Below are 26,093 nucleotides of genomic sequence, written 5' to 3'. Positions count from 1 at the left end.
GCATGGTATAATGGCATTCCATGAGTCCAATGCCCAATTTTGCTAATTATCAACACCTGGCCAATCTTGTTTCATCTCTTTTTTGAAGCAAATCTGGTCTATCACTTCATTTATCCGTAACTCATCCTCTGTTGGTGGAGGCAGGTTGTTTTCACTCTTTGGCTTCTACCAACAATGCTACAATGAACATCCTTGTAAATACAGTATATTTTCTGGCACAGTACAGAAGAAACTTAGCAGAATTGTTTGAAAAAAGGAAAACTGGAAGTCTGGAATAAAAGGGAATGTTGAAACCTTTTCTCTTCCAGTGACAAAAAACCATCGCCAACTGCTTTTAAACAAAAAAGGTAATTTAATGATTTGCATAACTTCAAGGTCCAGGGATAATTTGGGTTTCAGAAACAGCTGGGGCCAGGGGTTCACAGATACTGTCAGGTGCCACCTCTTTCCAGCTCTTGGCTCTGCTTTCCTCTGTGATGCTAGTTTCTCAGTTTCTACTCGTGGGCCTCTTTCTCCCGGGCTCAGATCCTCGGTGTTGCCAACACCACCATGAAAAAAGAGCTTCTTTCCTCTAGGCAGAAACCCAAGTCATGGGTTGCCTCTCATTGGCCAGGCCTGGTTTACATGCACCTCACTGAACCAATCATCATGGCCAGGGGGATGGAATATGTTGATTGCCTAGACCTTGCACATCTGCCCTTCTGTGGAGCTGGAGACATGAGTCAGTCCCTTGGAACCACATGGCCTGAGATTGGCTGATGACTGTTTCCCCTTAGGAAAGGGAGAGTGGATGGTAGGTAGGCAAAATCCACGAAAGCAAAAATAGATGGGGTAGTTGCCTACTCTAACATTGTCCCTTGCTCCCCACTCTCGGATGGACAGGTGCTCCTCCCCCTGTTCTCTTGCACCTTGAGCAAATCCCTCTCGGATTTGGGCCATATTGCACAACAATCATCCATTCGGGTGTCTGTTTCCTCCTACTAAACCATTTAACTCCTTGAGGACAAGCATTTTGCCTTTCACTTAGGTAGGTAATCCCTGGCAAAATGCCTCACATACAATTGGCACACAATAAATATTTGATAAATGAGACTGAGCACAGTGGCTTGCACCTTTAACCCCAGCAATTTGGGCGGCTGAGGCAGGGGAACCACCTGAGGCCAGGAGTTCTAGACCAACCTGGGCAACATAGCAAGATCCCCATCTCAACAAAAAGGAAAAAAAAATTAGCGGGGCGTCATGGTGCACGCCTGTAGTCCCCAGCTACTCAGGAGGCTGAGGTGGGAGGATTGCCTGAGCCCAGGACTTTGAGGCTGCAGTGAGCTATGATGATGCTACTGCACTCCAACCAGGATGATAGAGCAAGACCTCATCTCTTTATTTTTATTTATTTATTTATTTATTTTGAGACACAGTCTCACTTTGTTGCCCAGGCTAGAGTGAGTGCCATGGCGTCAGCCTAGCTCACAGCAACCTCAAACTCCTGGGCTCAAGCAATCCTCCTGCCTCAGCCTCCCAAGTAGCTGGGACTATAGGCATGCGCCACCATGCCCAGCTAATTTTTTGTATATATATTTTTTAGTTGGTCAATTAATTTCTTTCTATTTTTAGTAGAGACGGGGTCTCGCTCAGGCTGGTTTCAAACTCAGGACCTCGAGCAATCCGCCCGGCTAGGCCTCCCAGAGTGCTAGGATTACAGGCGTGAGCCACCGCGCCCGGCCAAGACCTCATCTCTTAAAAAATAAAAGTTAAAAAAATATTGCGGCCGGGCACGGTGGCTCATGCCTGCAATCCTAGCACTCTGGGAGGCCAAGGGGGGGCGGATTGATTGAGGTCAGGAGTTCGAAACCAGCCTGAGCAACAGCGAGACCCTGTCTCTACTATAAATAGAAAGAAATTAATTGGACAACTAATATATATAGAAAAAATTAGCCCGGCATGGTGGTGCATGCCTGTAGTCCCAGCCACTCGGGAGGCTGAGGCAGTAGGATTGCTTGAGCCCAAAAGTTTGAGGTTGCTGTGAGCTAGGCTGATACCACGGCACTCACGCCTGTAATCCTAGTACTCTGGGAGGCCAAAGCAGGAGTATCGCTCAAGGTCAGGAGTTTGAAACCAGCCTGAGCAAGAGTGAGACCTTGTCTCTACTAAAAATTTTTTTAAAAAGAAATTAATTGACCAACTAAAAATATATAGAAAAAATTATCCGGGCCTGGTGGCACATGCCTGCAGTCCCAGCTACTTGGGAGGCTGAGGCAGGAGGATGGCCTGAGCCCAGGAGTTTGAGTTCAAGGTTGCTGTGAGCTAGGCTGACGTCATGACACTCTAGCCTGGGCAACAAAGTGAGACTCTGTCTCAAAAAAAAAAAAAAAGTTGCTAAATGAATGAATGACTCTTGAGTCTATGTCAAAATAAAATCCTGATATTCAATATCCAAATATTCGTATTTATTATGTGCCAGGCACTGTGCTGAGGGCTTCGTGAACGTTTTCTCCTTTGACTCCTACTAGGGGGCTATAGTATTCCTATTTTATAGGTGGGAAGTGGAGGGGAAGTAGGCTTGCCTGAGGTCACAGAGGTAGAATTAGTGAACCCAGATCTAATGCCAAAATCCAGATCTAATGCCAGACTCCTCGCTCTTAATCTCAAAACAGAGGGAAGAATAAAATAAATGTTCAGTGAGAGGTAGAGTTTTGAGACTATGTAGTCCCAGACAGGGTCAGGGCCCGCCTTGCCTCCAGATTGGCTTTGCTGGTCCTGACTCCTGTCTTTTAGGAGGCCCAGCCGTGCTTACTGCCCTTAAATTCCTAAACACACCCTGAACCCTAACAACTTCTTCCCCTTTTTGCTAAAGCCAGTTCCTGTTTATTTTCTTCCATCACCGATAAGCTGTGTGGCCAAGACAAGTCACTTTCCCTCTCTGAGCTTGAGTTTCCTTGTCAATTAAATGCAGCCAATTCTTGCCCTACCTCCGGGGGTCAGCATGAGGGTTACACAAGCTGATGGGTGGGCCGTGGTGACTGGCATGTGGGCGCTCACCATGGCCACGCGCTTGGATTTCCCCAGCTCTGAGCCGAGGACAGATTCTGCTAGTCTTTATGTGTCTGATCCCACAGCGCCTGGCACTTAGTTATATAATAGAAGGTGCTGAGCAAATGCTTGCACTAGCCTGCGGCCGCCGTGCATAGCAGCCTCCTCTGCCAATCAGGAGTTCTGAACAGCCCTGTGGCTCTCAAGTCCTTGTGCTAGAGATATGGCCTATATTCCTGTTTGCTTCTTCAATGTGTTAATGATTTACCTCCAGTGTTAAATTTTGTTTAAACAGACATGACCCTGTGGGTGCCCAAGGCTCTGTCCCAGCCAAAGTGGTTCAGGGATCAAAGAAATCCGAAGACACAGGAGCCCTCCCACTGCCCCATCCCGGAATCGTCCTTTAGCCTGCTGGCATCTGCCTCTGAACCGTTGTCCCTTGTCCTTGTCCACCTTGCTTGTCGCTGCACTCTGGTTGGGCCTTAGTGTCTCTCTGAGAATGGTCTGCCTCTCTCTGGGTCACGGCAAGCCGTGTGCCTCCCAGGCCCCGCTGTTCTTATCTCCATCACTCCCTTTCTTCTTTCTTTCTCCTTTCTCCCAGCCCAGACTGCACTGCCCAGAAGTCCACCCACTGCAGCACCTGAATCATTCACACCCCCACTGCCCCCTGCTCCCTGGGCCTCCTTGGGGTCCCTTCAGCCTCTCTCCTCCATGGATGAGGGACCCTAAAGGTGTGTGGAGTCGATTCGTTCATTCCATTGAGGATACAGAGAGCCAAGGGTCTTTCCAGTGTGGCCCCATCGCTTAAACCCCCTTCATGGTTGCTGTCTACGACCTGCCTATGAGTAAGAGGCCCTACTCCTTGCTGGGGGTTGGAAGATGCTTCATCCCACCACCTGCCTCGTCTTCTCCAGCCCTGTCCATGGACGTCGTCGGCTCCTCCCTCGGGCTTCCTGCCTGTAGTAGTTTCCTGAGGCTGCGATAACAAATCACCACAAACTCGGGGGCTTAAAACAACAGAAATTTATTTTCTCATGGTTCTGGAGGCCATCAGTCCTAAATCAAGGTGTCACCACGGCCATGTTCCCTCCAAAGACTCCAAAGGAGGGGGTGGCTCCTTCCTTGACTCTCCCAACTCCTGGTGACTGCTGGAGTCCCTTGGCTTGTGGCTTTGTCACTCACATCTCTGCCTTCATCTTCCTGTGGCTTCCTCCTTCTTTCCTCTGTGTGTCTTTTCCTCTTCTGTCCCCTATGATTTGTCATTGGATTTAAGGTCCACCCTGGTAATCAAGAAGGATCTCATCTCAAGATCCTTAACTTAATTACAAATGCAAAGACCCTTTTTCCAAATGAGATCACATTTACAGATTCTGAGTGGCTATGTCTTTGCTGGGGGAATGCACCATTCAACCCCATACAACTAGTATTAACCGAGACCAGAAGAATATGAGCAGGTAGTGAAAACAAAACCAGTTGAAGGTTAGAGGTGAAAGAAGTCTAGTCCTTTGGAACTGAAGGAAGGTCAAGGTCTGTGTACCTGGAGAGAGGAGAGGGATGAAAGGTGAGGTGGAGGGTGGGGGCTGGGCTAGCTTGTGCAATCCCTAACAGACCACAGCAAGGAGATAGGGGCTTCATGCCATGAGAGCCCTGGGAGAGTTTTAAGTAGGGGAATGACATTAATCAATTGTCATTGATTATTAAACAGCTAGTGAAAGGACAACTTGTTATCCAATAGAAAAAAGTGTGTGTGTGGTGAGGGTTATTCCTGCATCACAACATACACAAGCATCAACTTCAGTAAGATTAATGTGCAAAACTTCAAACCTTTTGAAAGGAAATGGAAGCTGGACATGGTGGCTCATGCCTGTAATCCTTACACTTTGGAAGGCCAAGGTGGGAGGGTCACTTGAGCCCAGGAGTTTGAGATCAACCTAAGCAACATAGCAGACTGTCCCTACCAAAAAACAAAACAACAACAACAAAAAGGAAATAGAAGTGAATACTGGTCTGACTTTGGAATAGGAAAAGATGTCTTAAGCCATGCCATAAAGGAAAAGAGAGACAAGTTAAACTTAAAAATCTCCTGTTAAACAAAAGACATCATTAAAAAGAGAAAATATGAGCCACAGATGGGGAAAAATTTTTTTTGCAACATGTAATCAACAAAAGATCAATATTAGGAATACATAAAGAGCATCTATAACCAATACGATAAACATAAGCAACCTAATAGAAAAATGGGTGAAACATAACCAGGTGAGCCACAGAACAGGAAATCTGAATGGCCCATGCATGAGGAAACTCACTCATAAGGCAAGGCAAATTAAAATCACAATGAAACTCACTCATAGGCCAGGCATAGTGGCTCACACCTGTAATCCTAGCACTCTGGGAGGCTGAGGCAGGCGAACTACTCGAGGTTGGGAGTTCAAAACCAGCCTGAGTTAGACCCCATCTCGCCTAAAAATAGAAATAAATTAATTGACCAACTAAAAATATATATAGAAAAAATTAGCCGGGCATGGTGGTGCATGCCTGTAGTCCCAGGTACTCAGGAGGCTGAGGCAGGAGGATTGCTTGAGCCCAGGAGTTTGAGATTGCTGTGAGCTAGGCTGATGCCACGGCACTCACTCTAGCCTCGGCAACAAAGTGAGACTCTGTCTCAAAAAAAAAAAAAAAAAAAACTCATTCATAAGGGAAGGCAAATTAAAAATCACAACGAGATCCATTTTGCAGCCATCAAATTAGCAAAAGTTGAAAAGTATGAGAACACCAAATGGTGGTGATGGTGTGGAGGCACGGGAACTTTCACACTGCTGGGAATGTGTACATTGGCATGGTGGGTATGAAGAGCATTTCATAGTATTAACATCTAGTAAAGTGGATGATGTGTATGCCCAATAACCTCTCAATTCAATTACACTCCTACATATATATATACCTGCAAAAAATATTACTCATGCACACAAAGAAGCAGGTACAGAAATGTTCAGAGGAGCATTGTTCGTAATAGCAAAAAATGGGGAGGACGACCATTAACAGGAGAATGGATAGATGTGTCATATTCACCATGAAACAGCACAGAGCGGAGAAAATGAATGAGCTACAATTATATGCATCAACTGGTTGATTCATAAATGCTAAATAAAAGAGTAAAGAAAGAGCACACAATGTAAAATTTCATTTAAATAAGCTGTACCAACATGCAAGACAATACCACTACTTGTTACGGCATATGTATAGATGTAATGAAGGTATAAGAAAATGCATAGGAGTGATAAACATCAAGATTGGGCTAGTGTTTACTTGGGAGGAGGAAGCTAAGAAATGATTGGGAAGGGCACACAAGGATTTTCTGCAGTATGGGGGGGTGTTTTATTTCTCAAGCTGTGTGGTAGGAACATAGATGTTTATTGTATTATTCTTTATATCTTTTAGTACTTCAAGTATTTTGTACTTTAAAAAAGAAGTGATACCAAAGAAGATATACTAATGGCCAAAAAACACATAAAATTATTCTCTGCATCATTAGTCATCAGGGAAATGCAGATCAAAACCGCAATAAGAAACTACTTCATACCCCGCTAGAACGGCATGATCAAAAATCAAAACAGCAGTGTTGGCAAGGATGAAGAGAAATCGGAACCCTTATGCATTGCTGGTAGGAATGGAAAATGGCACAGCTGCTATGGAAAAGTTCAGCAGTTTCTCAAAAAGCTAAATATAATATTACCATATGATACAGCAATGCCACTTCCTGGTATATACCCCAAAGAATTGAAAGTACAGACTTGTACACCAATGTTCACAGCAGCATTTTGCAAAATAGCCAAAAGGTGTGAAACAACCCAACTGTTCATCAACAGATGTGTGGATAAACAATGTGGTGCATACATATAAGGAAATATAATTCAATCTTAAAAAGGAATGAATTTTGACGCATGCTACATCACAGGTAAACCTTGAAATCACCATGCTACATGAAATAAGCCTGACACACAAGGACAATATTATGTGACTTCGCTTGTATGCAGTACCTAAAATAGGCATGTTCCGATACTAAGAGTAGAATTACCTGCAGCTGGGGGCAGGGGACATGGAGAGTTATTGTTTAATGGGTACAGAGTTTCTGTTTGGGATGACGAAAAAGTTCTGGAAGTTGATAGTGATGATGGTTGCACAACATTGTGAATGTGCTTAATGCCACTCATTGTACACTTTCAAATAGCTAAAATGGCAAATTTTATGTTATGTATATTTAATCTAAAAAAAAAATCACCAAAAAAGGAAAAGGATGGAAAAAGATAACCAACGTCAAATAAAAAGAAAACCAGAGTGACTGTATTTAAAAAAGTTAAAACAAGGCCGGGCGCTGTGGCTCACGCCTGTAATCCTAGCTCTTGGGAGGCCGAGGCGGGCGGATTGCTCAAGGTCAGGAGTTCAAAACCAGCCTGAGCAAGAGCGAGACCCCGTCTCTAGTATAAATAGAAAGAAATTAATTGGCCAACTGATATATATATAAAAAAAGCCGGGCATGGTGGCGCATGCCTGTAGTCCCAGCTACTCGGGAGGCTGAGGCAGGAGGATCGCTTGAGCCCAGGAGTTTGAGGTTGCTGTGAGCTAGGCTGACGCCACGGCACTCACTCTAGCCTGGACAACAAAGTGAGACTCTGTCTCAAAAAAAAAAAAAAAAAAAAAAAAAAAAAAAAGTTAAAACAATATGGCAAAGTGGCACACTGCTGAAGCTAAAGTATTTGTCAAAAAAAAAAATTGCTTAGGCCGGGCGCGGTGGCTCACGCCTGTAATCCTAGCTCTCTGGGAGGCCGAGGCGGGCGGATTGCTCAAGGTCAGGAGTTCAAAACCAGCCTGAGCAAGAGCAAGACCCCGTCTCTACTATAAATAGAAAGAAACTAATTGGCCAACTGATATATATATAAAAAAATTAGCCGGGCATGGTGGCGCATGCCTGTAGTCCCAGCTACTCGGGAGGCTGAGGCAGGAGGATCGCTTGAGCCCAGGAGATTGAGGTTGCTGTGAGCTAGGCTGATGCCACGGCACTCACTCTAGCCTGGGCAACAAAGCGAGACTCTGGCTCAAAAAAAAAAAAAAAAAAAAAAAAAAAAAAAAAAAAAATTGCTTAATAAATATTTCATTTATAAAAAATTACCTCTTAAAAGTAAAGTTTCGGCCGGGTGCGGTGGCTCACGCCTGTAATCCTAGCACTCTGGGAGGCCGAGGTGGGCAGATCCCTCAAGGTCAGGAATTCGAAACCAGCCTGAGCAAGAGCCAGACCCTGTCTCTACTAAAAAAAAGAAAGAAATTAATTGGCCAACGAAAAATATGTAGCAAAAATTAGCCGGGCACGGTGGCGCATGCCTGTAGTCCCAGCTACTCAGGAGGCTGAGGCAGGAGGATCACTTGAGCCCAGGAGTTTGAGGTTGCTGTGAGCTAGGCTGACGCCGCCGCACTCACTCTAGCTGGGGCAACAGAATGAAACTCTGTCTCAAAAAAAAAAAAAAGTAACGTTTTTGGGTCAGGGGCATGTACTTTTTTTTTTTTTAACAGTTAAACCCACATTTTATTCTTTGCCACTATGAGGATTTACTACCACAGTGACTCACCCACAGCGCCAACCTCAAGGCCTTTCTACAGTTGATCCTGCTGAGCAGTGACATTCAAGCTCTTCTCAGAAAACAACAGAAACTCAAGGGACGGTAGCTTTCTGAAGTGGCCTTTTTCCTTCGCCTTTCCTTGTTCCTGGGCTGTTTCCAGCAGATGTCAGCGAACACCTAAATGAGGTTGATGTTGATACATGCTCATGTTTCAAATTTTTTATTGAAGGGTAACATACTTGCAGAGAATGCAAACTGCTTGATGAATCTTTGCAAAGTGGACACATTCGTGTAACCAGCTCCTAGATAAAGAAACAGAACGTTTTTTCTGCCTCCCAGGAACCCTCTTAATACCCACTCCTAAACTCTACCACCCCCTGAGAGTAACCTGTGTCCTGACTTTAATTTCCACAGATAAGTCTTGCCTGGTTTTGAACTTTATGTAAATTGGATTATGACTTCTAGTTCAGTAAAACTATTAATGTTCACTTTTTACCCATTTTTAACTGGTAGTGGTGATTTCATATAAAGGAGGTATCTTCCAGTAACAAGTCTGAGCTAATTCTACATAGGCTTAGAAGAATATGATTTGGTCAAGTGCAAGGGCTCACACTTATAATCCTAGCACTTTGGGAGGCTGAGGCTGAGCATCACTTGAGGCTAGGAGTTTGAGACCAGCCTGGGAGAAGACCCTGATCCTTGTGCTTAAATTTAAATAGCCACATTCTGTACTTGGATCTGAAAATTCCAAGCGACGTCCTACAGGTCAAGGGCAAAGTTGAGTACATGTTCTCCTACCTATTAATTACTTTGGAATGTGACCACCAACCTCTCCACAAAAGTAAAGTTTTTTTGTTAAACCAGTGGGCTAGAGCATCAAGTTCTTCAACCTCTGGTAAGCATTATAATCATGTAAAGCAGAAAACTTGCCTATCTCTACCCAATGTACAAAATCATTAAAATATCCACCCAAAAGCATCAAGAACACTGGTCAACACCAGAGAGGTCTTTGCTATTTAAGCTCCCTTTCCGCAGAATGTTGGTGATGGAAGGACTTTTAGAAATAATCTAAAGTGGGCTGGGCACAGTGGCTCACATCTGTAATCCTAGTACTTTGGGAGGCTGAGGGAGGAGGATCACTTGAGCTCAGGAATTCAAGACCAGCCTGGGCAATAATAAGACCCTGTTGCTACAAAAAATAATAAAAAGAATTAAGCTGGGCATGGTGGTGCGTACCTGTAATCCCAGCTACTCGGGAGGCTGAGGCAGGAGGATTGCTTGAGCCCAGGAGTTTGAGGTTGCAGTGAGCTATGATGACGCCACTGTACTCTTATCTGTGGCAACAGAGTGAGACTCTGTCTTTAAAAAATAAAAATAAAAAAGGAATAATCTAAAGTCAACAGAGGTGGCAAAAACCAGCTGTAGTGTTGACAAGGATTCTGAGGGTGTGTCTGTGGCTGGATTGGTGGGAAAGGCTGGCAGGGCCGGTGAGAAATCCCTGTTATGGTACAGGAGGTGGTGGGAAGGTGCACGGGCTATGTGGTAGCTGTGTGTAGGTCCCTCCTCGTTTCACAGGTAGAAAGCTGAACACTCAGAGGGGAAGTAACTTGCACAGGGTCACACATCATGTTATTGGACAAGCTGGGACTTCAGTGGAGCTCTTCTAGTGTTCAGACCACTGATCTTCTCTCTGTGCACGGCCTCCACGGACCTTCCAACCACATGCTGCTCTCAGTCAGACATCATAGCAAGACAGTATTACTAAACTGCTTTTCTCTCCTGCACAAAATCTCAGTCTATACCTCAATTTTCCTCCCTCTGGGTATCCATTTGTCATTCACAGACAATTTATTAACTGCACGCCATCTCCCCAACCACATACATGATCCATGACAGACACAGAAGTGATGGACCCGGGATTTCATGGGCAATCCAGTCCTGTCCCTTTTGATGGAGATTCGTGTCTCTAGCCTGGTAGAAGCCTTAAATGTCTGAACCTAAGGTTTCAGAAGAGGTTGGAGAACCAAAGCAGACAGCGATCATCTGTCTGCATCTAACCATTTATCTCTTAGCGGAAACAGTTAACAGCAGAATGTGTTCCAATGTGCTGCTTGTGTTGCCCCCTAGTGCTGAAAACAAGAACAACACACTAGACAAGTTGTATTAACAACATTTTCCAGTTGCAAAGGACTGACCTCAGAAATTTTAACTCAGTTGCAACCCTTTATTTAACAGTTGAGGAAGGCAAGAAGGAAAGGGAATCACAAGGGCATACAGCAACTTAGTGGTGAAGTCAGGACTAGAACCAATACTAAACTTTGACTGAGGATGCTTATCACAGAGTGATAACCAAGAAATAATTTTCTTAGGCCGGGCGCTGTGGCTCACGCCTGTAATCCTAGCTCTTGGGAGGCGGGCGGATTGCTCAAGGTCAGGAGTTTGAAACCAGCCTGAGCAAGAGCGAGACCCCGTCTCTAAAAAAAAAAAAAAAAAAAAAAAAGAAATAATTTTCTTAAAAGAATCAATGACCTAACGGTACATGCTATAAAATGCACAGCAGAATGCATGTAAAAAGTCTTTCCTCGGCCGGGCGCGGTGGCTCACGCCTGTAATCCTAGCACTCTGGGAGGCCGAGGCGGGCGGATTGCTCAAGGTCAGGAGTTCAAAACCAGCCTGAGCGAGACCCCGTCTCTACCATAAAAATAGAAAGAAATTAATTGGCCAACTAATATATATATATAAAAATCAGCCGGGCATGGTGGCTTGTGCCTGTAGTCCCAGCTACTCGGGAGGCTGAGGCAGGAGGATCGCTTGAGCCCAGGAGTTTGAGGTTGCTGTGAGCTAGGCTGACGCCACGGCACTCACTCTAGCCTGGGCAAGAAAGCGAGACTCTGTCTCAAAAAAAAAAAAAAAAAAAAGTCTTTCCTCTTTAGCTGGGCACAGTTGGTGTACACCCATAGTCCCAGTTACTCGGGAGGCTGAGGCAGGAGGACCACTTGAGCCCAGGAGTTTGAGGCTGCAGTGCACTATGGTTGTGCTTATGAATAGCCACTCTATTCCAGCCTGAGCAACATAGCAAGACCTCGTCTCATAAAAATAAAAAGACTTCTCTCTTTTAGAATGCAAATTATTTGAAGGCAGAAACTTTGGGTGCTATAACAAGTATCCTAAGGAGTAAGAAATAGTAACGACAATGATAATGGTCCTTACCATCTATCGTGCTATTCCCATTTGCTAGGCTTAGTGGCACTTGGCTGCCACAATCACTACCCCATCTTCTTTCATTCATTCCACAGATACTCACGGCGCGCCTCCTCTGTGCCAGGCACTGTTGTTGGTGCTGGAGATGCCACAGTGGCCAAAACAGAGTCCCTGCCCTCAAGGGAAACTAGATTATAACTGGCGAAGGTGGATGATAAACATGTTATTAATAACCAAATACATAGTATGTCAGTGTTATGGAGTGAATACTTGTGTCTCCCCAAAATTCATGCGTTGAAGCCCTAACCCCCTTTATGAATATATTTGGAGACAGAGCCTAAGATAAAACGAAGCCATAAGGGTGGGAGTCCTGATCTGATAGGATTAATGCCCTTACAAGAAGAGACATCAGTGGCTCACACCTGTAATCCTAGCACTCCGGGAGGCCAAAGTGGGACGATCACTTGAGTTCAGGAGTTCGAGACAAGCCTGAGCAAGAGCAACACTCCATTGCTACCAAAAATAGAAAAAATTAGCTGGGTGTGGTGGCACATGCTTGTAGTCCCAGCTACTCAGGAGGGAAGCTAAGGCAGGAGGATCATTTGAGCCCAGGAGTCTGAGGTTGCAGTGAGCTATGATGATGACACTACACTCTACCTGGGGTGACAAAATGAGACTCTGTCTCAAAAAAAAAAAAAAAGAGACATCAGAGAGTTGTCTCTTTACCACCCCCAAGCACACAAAGAAGAGGTCATGTGAGCACACAGCAAGAAGGTGGCCATCGGCAAGCCAAAAAAGAGCCATCCAGAGAGACCAAATCAGCTGGACCCTTGATCTTGGACTTCTCAGCCTCCAGAACTGTGAGAAAATAAGAGAAAGAAAAGAAAAAAAGAAAGGAAGGAAGGAAGGGAAGAAGGGAGAGAGGAAGGGGACAGAAAGGAAGGAAAGGAAGAAAGAAAGAAAGTTCTGCTGTTTAAGCCACACGGTCTATGGCATTGTGCTATGGCAGTCTGAGCCATTAACAGTTAGGTAGTTGGGATTACTATGAAGAGAAATAAAGTAGGGTGAGGGCATCAGAATGGTGGGAGGCAGAATGGTACTTCCAATAAAGTGGTGAGCGAAGGCCCCCCTGATAAGACAACAGATATATACCTCAAGGAATGTTTTACATATATTATAGTCACATAACATCCACTCAGATCAAGACATGAAACATTTTCAACACCCCAGCATGCCCCTTGTATACCTTGTCAATCTGTACCCACCTGAAGGTAACTAATATTCTGACTTCCATCAGCATAGAATAATTTTGTCTGTTTCTGAACTTCATAATAATGGAATCTTACAGCTTGTTGATGGACATTTGGGTTGTTTCCAGTTTGAGGTTATTATGCATAAAGCTGTAAAGATCATTCTTGAACATGTTCTTTGGTAGATATAACACTCATTTCTGTTAGGTATATGCCCAGGAGTGGAATTGCTAGATCATAGAATATCCATATGTTTAGGTTTAGTAACTACGGCCACATATTTTTTCAAAGTGGTTGTGTCAATATATGTTTCCCACTGACAAAATAAGGGTTTCAGTTGTTTCTCACCAATACTTAGTATGTTGGCCTTTTTCATTGTAGCCATTCTGGTGAGTATGTTGTGATATCTCTTTATGGCTTTCATTTAGATATCTCTGATGACAAAAGATGTTGAGCAGTTTTTTATATGTTTATTTGTCATTTTGATACTCGTTTTGTGAAATTCCTGTGCGAGTCTTTTGCCTATTTTACTTATTGGTTAGTCTACCCGCAGAATGGAAGAAAATATTTGCAAATCATATATAAGAGTCTAGTATTCTGAATATATAAAGTACTCTTGCAACTTAACAATGAAGACAAACAACCCAATTTAAAAATAGGCAAGTGAATTGAATAGACATTTCTCCAAAGAAGATGTACAAATGACTATCACATATAAAGATGTCCAACATCATACGCAAATTAAAACCACAATGTTATACCACTTCACACCCACTAGGATGGTCATTTTTAAAAAGGAAAATAACAAGTGTTGGCAAGGATGCAGAGAAATTTGAGCCTCATACATTACAGGTGAGAATGTGTAGGGGTGCCACCGCTATGCAAATCAGTTTGGCAATTCCTCAGTAAGTTAAACGTAGAATCACCATTACTCTGCAACTTCACTTCTAGGTATAGTATATCCCCAAAAGAATTGAAAACAGGGGGGTGGGGGGAGGAATGGCAGGGGCAATATATGTAACCCTAACAATATTTGTACCCCCATAATATGATAAAATAAAAGTAAGAAAAAATAAAAAAAAATAAAGAGAGAGAATGGACGTTCCTGTTGATAAGGCTCATGGCTGGTGGGCAAAAGACAATCTTCTGTTATTCTTTAATAACTCAGTCCAAAGACCTTGGGAAAATTTATGCCACTACTTTATCACTTAGAAATAAATTACAGGAAATAATAAAGGTATTATTTTTTTAAATGTTAAAATAAAAAGAATTGAAAACATACAGTCACACACACACACAAAAACCAACCTCATATACAAAATTTTATAGCAACTCTATCAACAATACTAAAAATGTGAAAACAACCCAAATGTCTATCAACGGAAGAATGGATAAACAAAATGTGATATATCCATACAATGGAATATTATCTAGCCATGAAAAGAAATGAAGTACATGATGAACCTTGAAAATACTATGTTATGTGAAAAAAGCCATACACAAAGGCTACATATTATATGATTCCATTTATGTGAAATATCCAGAATAGGCAAATACCTAGAGACAGAAACATTAGTGGTCGAAGGTAGGAAAGGAATTGGGGAGCGACCACCTATTGGGTTACAGAGTTTCTTTTTTTTTCTTTTTTTTTTTTTTTTTGAGACAGAGTCTCGCTTTGTTGCACAGGCTAGAGTGAGTGCCGTGGCATCAGCCTAGCTCACAGCAACCTCAAACTCCTGGGCTCAAGCAATCCTGCTGCCTCAGCCTCCCGAGTAGCTGGGACTACAGGCATGCGCCACCACGCCCGGCTAATTTTTTATATATATATATTAGTTGGCCAATTAATTTCTTTCTATTTATAGTAGAGACGGGGTCTTGCTCTTGCTCAGGCTGGTTTCGAACTCCTGACCTCGAGCAATCCGCCCGCCTCGGCCTCCCAGAGTGCTAGGATTACAGGCTTGAGCCACCGCGCCCGGCCCAGAGTTTCTTTTTATTTGGGGTGATGAAAAAGTTAATCCCACTGAATTGTACACTTTAAAATTTATAATGGTTCCTTGCTTCCATTGTGGAAATAATAAAAGAGTGAGAGAGAGAAAAAATTACAATAGAAAATTTTATATTACTGTCTGCTTTTTCTTTTTCTTTTCTTAATGTGGGTCCATTATGCTGCCCAGGCTGGCCTCGAACTCCTGGGCTGAAGTGATCCTCCTACTGCAGCCTCTCAAGTAGCTAGGATTATATTAGTAGATGTACACCACTGCACCCAGCTCTGTTGTCTCTCTTTTCTTATTGATTTGTAAATGTTCTTTATATATTCTGGATATAAGTCTTTTGCCAGATGTATTTATCATAATATCTTCTGTGTGTCTTATCTTTTCACTCTCTCACTGTTGTCTTTTGATGACTGAAGATTTTTTGACTTAATTTAATTTTTTTTATTTTTTTATTTCGGCATATTATGGGGGTACAGATTTTAAGGTTTCAATAAATGCCCATTCCCCCTCCCCCCACAAGTCTGAGTCTCCAGCATGACCATCCCCCAGATGGTGCACATCTCACTCATTATATATGTATATATCCGCCCCCCTCCCCACTCCCACCTGCCCAATACCCTATTACTGTAGTACATATGTGTCCACTTAGGTGCTGCTCAGTTAATACCAATTTGCTGGTGAGTATATGTGGTGCTTGTTTCTCCATTCTTGGGAAACTTCACTTAATAGTATGGGTTCCAGCTCTAACCAGGAAAATATAAGATGTGCTATATCACCGTTGTTTCTTAGAGCTGAATAGTACTCCATGGTATACATATACCACATCTTATTAATCCATTCTTGGATTGATGGGCACTTGGGCTGTTTCCACAGCCTTGCAATTATGAATTGTGCTGCTATAAATATTCGAGTGCAGGTGTCTTTTTTGTAGAGTGTCAGGGGATCTTTTGGGTAGATGCCCAGTAATGGGATTGCTGGGTCAAATGGTAGATCTACTTGTATCGCTTTAAGGTATCTCCATATTGCCTTCCACAGAGGTTGAACTAGTTTATCATAATATCTTCTGTGTGTCTTATCTTTTCATTCTCTCACTGTTGTCTTTTTTTTTTTTTTTTTTTTTTTGAGACAGAGTCTCACTTTGTTGCCCAGGCTAGAGTGAGTGCCATGGCGTCAGCCTGGCTCACAGCAACCTCAATCTCCGGGGCTCAGCGATCCTCCTGCCTCAGCCTCCCGAGTAGCTGGGACTACAGGCATGCACCACCATGCCTGGCTAATTTTTTGTATATATATTTTTAGTTGGTCAATTAATTTATTTCTATTTTTGGTAGAGACAGGGTCTCGCTCAGGTTGGTTTCGAACTCCTGACCTTGAGCAATCCGCCCGCCTCGGCCTCCCAAAGTGCTAGGATTACAGGCGTGAGCCACCACGCCCGGCCTCACTGTTGTCTTTTGATGACTGAAGATTTTTTGACTTAATTTAATTTTTAAAGTAAAAAGAAAATATATATATATATATATATATTTTTTTTTTTTTTTTTGAGACAGAGTCTCACTCTGTTGCCCGGGCTAGAGTGCCATGGCATCAGCCTAGCTCACAGCAAACTCAAACTCCTGGGCTTAAGCAATCCTGCTGTCTCAGCCTCCCGAGTAGCTGAGACTACAGGCATGGGCACCATGCCCAGCTAATTTTTTCTATATATTTTTAGTTGTCTAGCTAATTTCTTTCTATTTTTTAGTAGAGACAGGGGTCTTGCTCTTGCTCAGGCTGGTCTGGAATTCCTGAGCTCAAACGATCCGCCTGCCTTGGCCACCCAGAGTGCTAGTATTACAGGCTTCAGGCACGGCTCCCCACCGATATATTTTTATTTAAGGAATTTCACATGTTGTTATTCCTTCCACTGCCACTAAGGTGATCAAGGTCAACTCTGTTCCTCTAGAGGTGGAGTCGAGATTGAGCTTTAAGATAGCCCTTTTTGTTTTTTGTTTTGTTTTTAAATTTTTATTTTATTTAGTTTTTTTTTTCCTTGAGATGGGGTGTCACTCTGTTGCCCAGGCTAGAGTGCAGTGGCATGATCGTAGCGCTGCAACCTCAAATTCCTGAGCTCAAGTGATCCTCTTGCCTTGGCCTCCCGAGTAGCTTGGGACCACAGGTGTGTACCACCATGTTCAGCTAATTTTTCTAAGGGTCTTTCTGTGTTGCCTAGGCTGATCTTGAACTCCTGGCCTCAAGTGATCCTCCCACCTCAACCTCCCAAAAGATAGACCTCTCTAAAAAATAGAAATAAAAACCCCAGACAGTTTGTGCTAACAGTTCATCCAAGAGCAGGTATAAAGACACAAGAAAACCCCAGAGAAATGCAGGCTGAAGAGAACTCTACAGCTCCCTTTTATTCTGAGAACTTCAATTCAATTTCAAAATAAGTATAGTCTTATCATGCAACATGGTGACTACAGTTAATAACAATGATTGTGTACTCGAAAATTGCTCAGAGAATAGATTTTAAGTGTTCTCATCACACACTCAAATTTAGTATGTGAGGTAAAGCATATGTTAATTAGCCTGATTTAGCCATTCTACAATGTATATATATTTCAACATATCATGTTGTACACCATAAATATACATAATTTTTCTCAATTAAAAAATAAATAATAACTTAAAAAATATGTATAGTCCATGGTAGCCCAGGCCAGCAATGCTGCATTGGAACCTCAGGAAGATCTAATAATACAGTGAGAAAAAAAAAATGCAGAAGTGACTGTTAACTGTCACACAGCCCGTCATGGCAGCCGACACGATCCCTCTCCAAGAGTAAAAAGAATACAGGGCAGTAGCCCCCAGGGTTCTAGACCCTTCTGACAGGGCACATGCCTCAACCCACTTGGGTAGCTGAGGCCACTGCCTTCAGGTGCACCTCTGAGGACCCAGGATCTGCATCCAGGGCCAGCAGGTACTCTCCACCTCATGTATCTCCACACACAGCTCTTTGGCAGGTTCTGTCACAGTGAAAATAATTTCAGCTAAGTCCAAGTCATCCACTCTGCTGGTCCCTGAGCCTGGACTAACCCTTGGGGGTCTGGTCTAGCTCTTAGTCTCATCCAGGTATGGGTGGCCATAGACTACAGATCAGGGGGAAGGGGAGAAAATCGAAGATGGAGATAGGGCGGGCAGGGATTTCCATGCAATTGATTTATTGAGGGAGAAACGTGCACGGAAGGGAGGGAAGCAGACTAGGGCAGGGGAAGAAGCTAAGCAAATACGTGCTTTCGGGAGAGGTCTAACCACAGTCCGACCCCAAGGGAAGCTCTGGAGTGTTTATTACCCTGCAGAGTTTGTCCTGCCTTGAGTCCAGGGAGCTAGGTTTCTATGCCCCACCCAATTAGTCAGTCATTGGCCATGGGCCACCCCGCTGTGTGCGTAACCTCCCAGGCATCTCCTGGCAAGGCAGCTCCCATTAGCAAAGAGAATCCTCCAAAGAAGAATGTAGCTATTAGCTTTTAGCAGCCAAAATCAGAGAGCATCTAGGGAGTGGGTACAACTGCCCAGATAAAGAGGACCTGGGCAGGGCACCAACAGCACCCACTACAGAGACAATAGCACTCACCTCAGAGATAACAGCATTCATCTCAGAGACAACAGCACCCACCTCAGAGACAATAGTAATCACCTTAGAGGCAATAGCACCCACTTCAGAGACAACAGCATCTACCTCAGAGGCAACAGCACCCACCTCAGAGACAACAGCATTCACCTCAGAAGCAACAGCACCCACCTCAGAGACAACAGCATTCACCTCAGAGACAACAACACCCACCTCAGAGACAATAGCATTCACCTCAGAAGCAACAGCACCCACCTCAGAGACAACAGCATTCACCTCAGAGACAACAGCATCCACCTCAGAGGCAATGGCACCCACCTCAGAGGCAACAGTATTCACCTCAGAGGCAAAAGCACCCACCTCAGCAACAACATTAACCTCAGAGGCAACAGCATCTACCTCAGAGGCAACAGCACCCACCTCAGAGACAACAGCATTCACCTCAGAGGCAACAGCACCCACCTCAGCAACAACAACATTAACCTCAGAGGCAACAGCATCTACCTCAGAGGCAACAGCACCCACCTCAGAGACAACAGCATTCACCTCAGAGGCAACAGCACCCACCTCAGCAACAACAACATTCACCTCAGAGGCAACAGCATCTACCTCAGAGGCAACAGCATCCACCTCAGAGACAACAGCATTCACCTCAGAGGCAACAGACCCAGCTCAGAGGCAACGGCACCCACCTCAGAGGCAACAGCACCCACCTCAGAGACAACAGACCCAGCTCAGAGGCAACGGCACCCACCTCAGAGGCAACAGCACCCACCTCAGAGACAACAGACCCAGCTCAGAGGCAACGGCACCCACCTCAGAGGCAACAGCACCCACCTCAGAGACAACAGACCCAGCTCAGAGGCAACGGCACCCACCTCAGAGGCAACAGCACCCACCTCAGAGACAACAGACCCAGCTCAGAGGCAACAGCACCCACCTCAGAGGCAACACTAATCACCTCAAGATCACTTGAGGCTAGGAGCTAGAGGCTGCTTGCGCCACTGTACTCCAACCTCAGAGACAATAGCATTCACCTCAGAGGCAACAGCATCCACCTCAGAGGCAACAGACCCAGCTCAGAGGCAACAGACCCAGCTCAGAGGCAACGGCACCCACCTCAGAGACAACAGACCCAGCTCAGAGGCAACGCCACCCACCTCAGAGGCAACAGCATCCACCTCAGAGACAACAGCATTCGCCTCAGAGGCAACAGCACCCACCTCAGAGGCAACAGCACCCACCTCAGAGACAACAGACCCAGCTCAGAGGCAACAGCACCCACCTCAGAGGCAACAGACCCAGCTCAGAGGCAACAGCACCCACCTTAAAGACAAAATCTCACTATACACAATTCAGTGAATTAGAAAAAAATTCTTTTGTTTTTTTCGTGAAAACTCTGAAATTAATATGATATTGGGGGAGCCTCATCCCTCCCTTTTTACCACCCAGCCATCCAGCCTATTGTACGTTGGGCGAGGGCTGCCCCCTCTCTGTCCCGCGGCCCTGGGCGCCTGTTCCTTTCAGCGCAGCCGGCCTCCGGGCCTGGCCTCCCGGTGAATCTCCTTCCCGCGCATTCATGCGGGGCTGGCTTGCGCTCCTCAGACTCTCCCGCTGGGAAGACGTGGAAACTGCTCAATCTTCAGATTTACAGTAAGGCAGTCTTTTTAAGTCCAAAGCTATAGGAGTGTTTATAACATGAATTTCAAAAATGTTCACAAAATGCCTAAAGTTGATCCTCACTGGGGAAACCCTGGTTGGAGGTAACTATTAAGTACTTTGGGGAACTGCCGAATATGACGGCCATCGTTGCATGTGCAGTGAGGACAACTGGCCGCTAGATGGGGCTGCAGCCCTTGTGGTGCCAATGCCAACAGCGCTGTTCCCAGGGGCCAAACCACAAGAGAACAGAGAAATGAGAAAAATAAGTACAACATGGGGCATTAAAAAAAAAAAGCTTAAAGCACTAAATTTAAAAGCCCCTCCTATATTCTGAGATCATATTCTCTCTACGTTTTTGAGCTGTAGTAGATGATCGTTTGCTCCTTGGCAAATATTCTTCCTTGGCAAAATTGACCTAACTTAGTACATATTTCCCCTCCCCACTTAAAAAAAAAAAAAAAATCTTACCAGACTGTGAATTTGGAAAGTGTGAGATTGGTAAAAGTACCAGCTTCCCATAAAAAATGGATCCAAGTCAAATATCTTAATGTCATTTAAAGATCCCCAACCCTCCAGGCAGGGGCCCTTAAAATAAACAAGCTAAAGTACCTGTAAAAGTTAAATATATATATATTATATTTACATTATTAGAAGTCATTTTTTCTTTTACAGTTAAATGAAATGATGTTGATAAAAATATTGTGAAACCAAGGAAGCTCAGAGTCATTAGGAATTTCCCTACTGTGAAATATTGACATTAATTGTTTGTGGGTTTGTTTGTTTTAGAGACACAGTCTTACTCTGTCACCTAGCTGGAGTGCAGTGGTGTGATCATAGGTCATAGCTCACTGCAGCCTCAAAGTGCTGGCATCACAGGAGTGAGCCACCACTTCCAGCCCAACATTAATTGTTAAATTTTTGGAGCAACATCGCAGGGTGTGCCTGTAGTCCCAGCTACTCAGGGGGCAGAGGCGGGAGGATCACTTGAGGCTAGGAGGTAGAGGCTGCTTGTGCCACTGTACTCCAACCTGGGCAACAGAGTGAGACCCCCATCTCTAAAAATAATGATAACAATAATAATATGTCTCTAGAGAAAGTTCTATAGAAAGTGCATTGCAGATCATGACACGACTGAGGTTGGCTGAGAAAGCTCAGATCTATGGGAATCTGGGAATGTTCTGAAGCAGATGGGAGGGAACCAAGGAAGGGAATCCTAAATGAATATAGTCTTTTGTTTTGTACTTAAAAGATAAAGATGGCATATGTCTGTGTCTCTGGGTGTGGCCAAAAACATCAAGGCCTGGGATGGGTGTAGAAGACCATCCAGTTATAGACACAGCAATTTTTTTTTTTTGAGACAGGCTCTCACTTTGTCACCCTGGCTAGAGTGCAGTGGTGTCATCATAGCTCACTGCAACCTCAAACTCCTGGGCTCAAGTGATCCTCCTGCCTCAGCCTTCCAAGTAGCTGGGACCACAGGTGTACAACCACCACACCCAGTTAATTTTTCTATTTTTTGTAGAGATAGGGTCTTGCTATGTTGCCCAGCTTGGAGTGCAGCAGCACAAGCAGCCTCTAACTCCTGGCCTCAAGTGATCCTCCCACCTCCAAAGTGCTAGGATTTCAGCCGTGAGTCACCAAGCCTAGCCTCAGCTATTTTATTTATTTATTTTTTTTGTCCTTAAGAACTGTTGCAATCTCCAATCCTCTGGGTGGCCCTGCCTTCCTACACAACAAGCCAGCTGCCTGCTGCTGCTTCTTGTCATTGCTTGAAATTTTATGCCTGTGTTTCTTCAACTAATAATTTCCTCTGGCCCACTATGTGCCAGTCACAGGTCCAACCGTTGTACACTTTGGATTTTCACAATATGAATCATTTCTCCCAAGTGACCAGTGAGGAGCCTGAGACTGCAGAGAAATGTGGTGATTCTCTCTGGGCGACTTTCCCTCTTGGTCACTCAGGTGGATCCGGGGTTCTGTCAAGGCCAGGGTTCCAGGAGCTGGGCTGGGCAAGGGTGGCCTGCAGCTTCGGGTGTGGGGTGGAGCACAGAGGAATTGGAGTCTTGTTATGGGAACCAAAAGGGGGTTTTGGCCTCAGCCCCCGTAGCTTGCATCACAGAACAACCAACTGCTGAGATGAGGATTGCCAAGGAAGAAAGGAAACTTTGATAGGAAAGATGTCTCCTTGGGAGAAGCAGCCTCAAATCTATCTCCCACACTGGAAAGTGCCCAACTTTTTAAAAGGGGGAAATTAACAAGGGGCTACTGCATTTTGGCAGATAGTGGGGAAATTAATGGGGAAATTAGTGGGTCCAGTGATGTGGGGCAGCTTGCAGATGGATGGCGAGTCTTGGTGTCAGGAAGTCAACCCGGGGGCCTCTGGAACCTCAACTCCTTTGTGTTTCAGAAAATCCATCATTTCTGGGAAACAATTCAAAAGGTCAAGTAGTTAGAATAGGGAGAGGATTATTAAAAAACATATAGAAACATATTAAAACATAAAAACATATTAAACACATTAGAAACATATTAAAACATAAAAACATATTAAAAACATATTAAAACATAAAAACATATTAAGAAACATATAGTATTTCGTTCACAGAGCCGGTTACAGTCTGAGTCCTGGTTGAGGAAAAGCAGGGAAAGTCCGAAGAGTCAAGTTGAGGGAAGTAGGTGCCAGGCAGGAGTCAAGAGTGGAAGCCACGGATGGGCATCTGAGAACGCACGAGACAGGCCAGCAGGTTCAGGAGGCAGTGCCAGAAAGGTCCCCAGAGATACAGAGGTCAAGGGTCAAAGGTATTTCGGAGGGTGCTGGAGAATTTTGTGGTACCCAGAAGCTATAACCTCAGATGTCAAAGGGCAGCAAGAGCAGAGGCTGGCCCCAGTGTCCTGTTCCCCTCCGGGGCCCAGGAGTCTGAGACAGTGGGAAAGTTGGGGGAGAATGTCCCCTGTGTGCCTCCTCCCTCTAGGCGCTCTGAGCCCTAAAATTAACCCCAGTTTTTCTAATAGGAAATAGGCATGCAAAATAGTTCAGTGGGCATGCAGTTTGTTCACTCTAATTCTAGGTTTCCATTTTAAAAATATATCTTGTTTTATTTAAGTAACATGTGCATGGAGTTTCTTTGGTTTTTAGTCCAGGCAGACTTGTAAAGCTTACAACAAACACCAGCCTGCCTCCCCCACCCCATTCCCAGTCTTGCACCTCAGAGGCACCTTCGTGGTTACTTCATGTTACTTCATGCTTTGATCTCCATTTTTCCTTTCTTTTATTTTTTTGATACAGAGTCTCGCTGAAGTCCACTCTGTCACCCAGACTAGAGTGCAGTGGCATCATCATAGCTCACTGCAACCTCAAACTGCTGGGCTCAAGCAATCCTCCTGCCTCAGTCTCCCAGAGTGCTAGGATTTTTCTGTTTGATAAATAATAAGTTTACATTGCTCTATCTTTTGTTTACATTACTCTATTTTTTGTTGTTGTTGTTGTTTGTTTGTTTTTTGATACAGAGTCTCACTCTGTTGCCTGGGCTAGAGTGCCGTGGTGTCAGCCTAGCTCACAGCAACCTCAAAGTCCTGGGCTCAGGCGATCCTCCTGTCTCAGCCTTCTGAGTAGCTGGAACTACAGGCATGCGCCACCATTCCTGGCTAATTTTTTCTATATATTTTTAGTTGGCCAATTAATTTCTTTCTTTTTTGTAGTAGAGATGGGGTCTCACCCTTGCTCAGGCTGGTCTTGAACTCCTGAGCTCAAATGATCCACCCACCTTGGCCTCCCAGAGTGCTAGGATTACAAGATTGAGCCACCGCGCCCAGCCTACATTACTCTATTTTGATACATCTATTAATATTTTTTACTTCATTCATTGACTTTCAGATAAGATATTAATTCTCTTGTTACAACTATTCCCACTTCCCCCGTGCTCCCAATATATTTTATGACACCATTTTTATTAAATCAATACTGTTTAGGAATTATTGGGATTATGTAATTATTATTCACAGCTGGGACACATAGCATATGATTACATTTTCATTCTTTTATAACTCGTTTTGCCTGTAACTAATAACTGCCTCATTTTCTTTATATATATATATGTTGATTTATTTTTTCTTTTTTCTTTTTGAGACTCTGTTGCCTGGGCTAGAGTGTCATGGCGTCAGCCTAGCTCACAGCAACCTCAAACTCCTTGGCTCAAGCAATCCTCCTGCTTCAGCCTCCCGAGTAGCTGGGACTATAGGAATGCACCACCATGCCAGGCTTATTTTACATATATATATTTATTTATTTATTTATTTTTAATTGTCCAGCTAATTTATTTCTATTTTTTCATATTTTTTTTTTTTTTTAGTTAAACAATGATTTTATTGCTTGAGTTCAGAGACAAATTTATGCAACCAGGGCAGAGGCTGTGGATGACTCATACTTCCAATTGGGAGGAAGAACTCGCTTGGTCTTGTAATATCGAGCCAATCGATGAATTCGGCTCTCTATCAGAATCAGGCGGAATTTAGCATCCTTATCCTTTCTATTCCTCTCAAGATGCTTTCGAACAGCAACCGCTTTCTTAATTAAATGATAGAGATCCTCAGGAAGATCAGGAGCAAGTCCTTTAGACTTAAGGATTCTCAAGATTTTGTTTCCTGTTACAAAACGTACTTGTGCAACGCCATGTGAGTCCCTCAGGATCACACCGATTTGTGAGGGAGTAAGGCCCTTCTTGGCCAGTTTATAAATCTGCTCCTTCACGTCGTCAGACGTCAACTTCAGCCAAGTTGGGACGCTAGGGCGATAGGGCAAAGCCGACTGGGACAGGCCCTTCCCGGGAGCATGCATGCGACCCATGATGGCGGCAGTCTGGCAGCAAAAAGAGAGCGAGGTTAGGAGCGCCGCAGGAAGTCCTCTATTTTTTCAGTAGAGACAAGGTCTCGCTCTTGCTCAGACTGGTCTTGAACTCCTGACCAGGAGCAATCCTCCCGCCTCGGCCTCCCAGAGTGCTAGGATTACAGGCGTGAGCCACTGCTCCTGGCCTGTCTTTTCATTATTGAATTGTAATATTTTATATAGTCTAAATGCAAGTCTCTTATAAGATATAGGTGTTTCAAAAATTTCCTCTTATTTTGTGGGATGGCAAGATACATTTTTTGCATCCTTGAATGTTTGAAGAAATTATTTTTTCCATCCTGACAATTAGTGGGTTTGGCTGGGTTGACAAATCAAAATTGAAAATCATTTTTTCTCAGAATTTGAAGACATTGGTCTAATACTTCAAGATTGGAATGTTGCTGTTGAGAAATTCTATTCTTTATGGTTACTAAACTATTATATATGGTTGTTTTCTTTTTAGAAATGTAGTATTCCCTCTTTGTCCATGGTGTTTGGAAATACAAAAAGGCTTTCTAGTGTGGCTCTTGTTTTCATTCTTTGTGCCAGGCAGTTAGAAAACCCTTTTAAGACAGAGATTCCTAGCCCCTAGTTGTGGGAAATGTTCTTATATTACTTCTTTGGTAATTTCCTCACCTGTATTTTCTCTCGTTTTCTTACTAGAACTCCTGTCAGTTGTTGCATGTTGAACCTTCTGGATTGAGCCACAGATTTTCATAATTTTTTCTCTCCTTTTGTCCATCTCTTTGTCTTTTTGTTCTACTTTCTGGGGCATTGTTTTGGTCTCTATCTTACAAATATTCTATTATTTTTAAAATTTCAGCTATCACATTTCTTTTTCTTTTTTTTTTTTTTTTTTTTTTG

The 26,093-nt window shown here is 43.9% G+C and overlaps 1 protein-coding gene across 1 annotated transcript; it reads right to left on the bottom strand.

The window, feature by feature from the left end:
• Positions 1-24,700: 24,700 nt before the first annotated feature.
• Positions 24,701-25,247, bottom strand: LOC105870896 (small ribosomal subunit protein uS15-like). Its single transcript, XM_075996665.1, has one exon. It carries the CDS (start codon positions 25,188-25,190, stop codon positions 24,735-24,737), a length of 456 nt encoding a protein of 151 aa, XP_075852780.1. The 5' UTR covers positions 25,191-25,247; the 3' UTR covers positions 24,701-24,734.
• Positions 25,248-26,093: the final 846 nt, after the last annotated feature.

This window comes from Microcebus murinus, chromosome 22, assembly GCF_040939455.1.
Source record: "Microcebus murinus isolate Inina chromosome 22, M.murinus_Inina_mat1.0, whole genome shotgun sequence".
Taxonomy (NCBI): Eukaryota; Metazoa; Chordata; class Mammalia; order Primates; family Cheirogaleidae; genus Microcebus; species Microcebus murinus.
The sequence above is the reverse complement of the archived record's forward strand: the minus strand, read 5'-3'. Positions and strand labels throughout refer to the sequence as shown.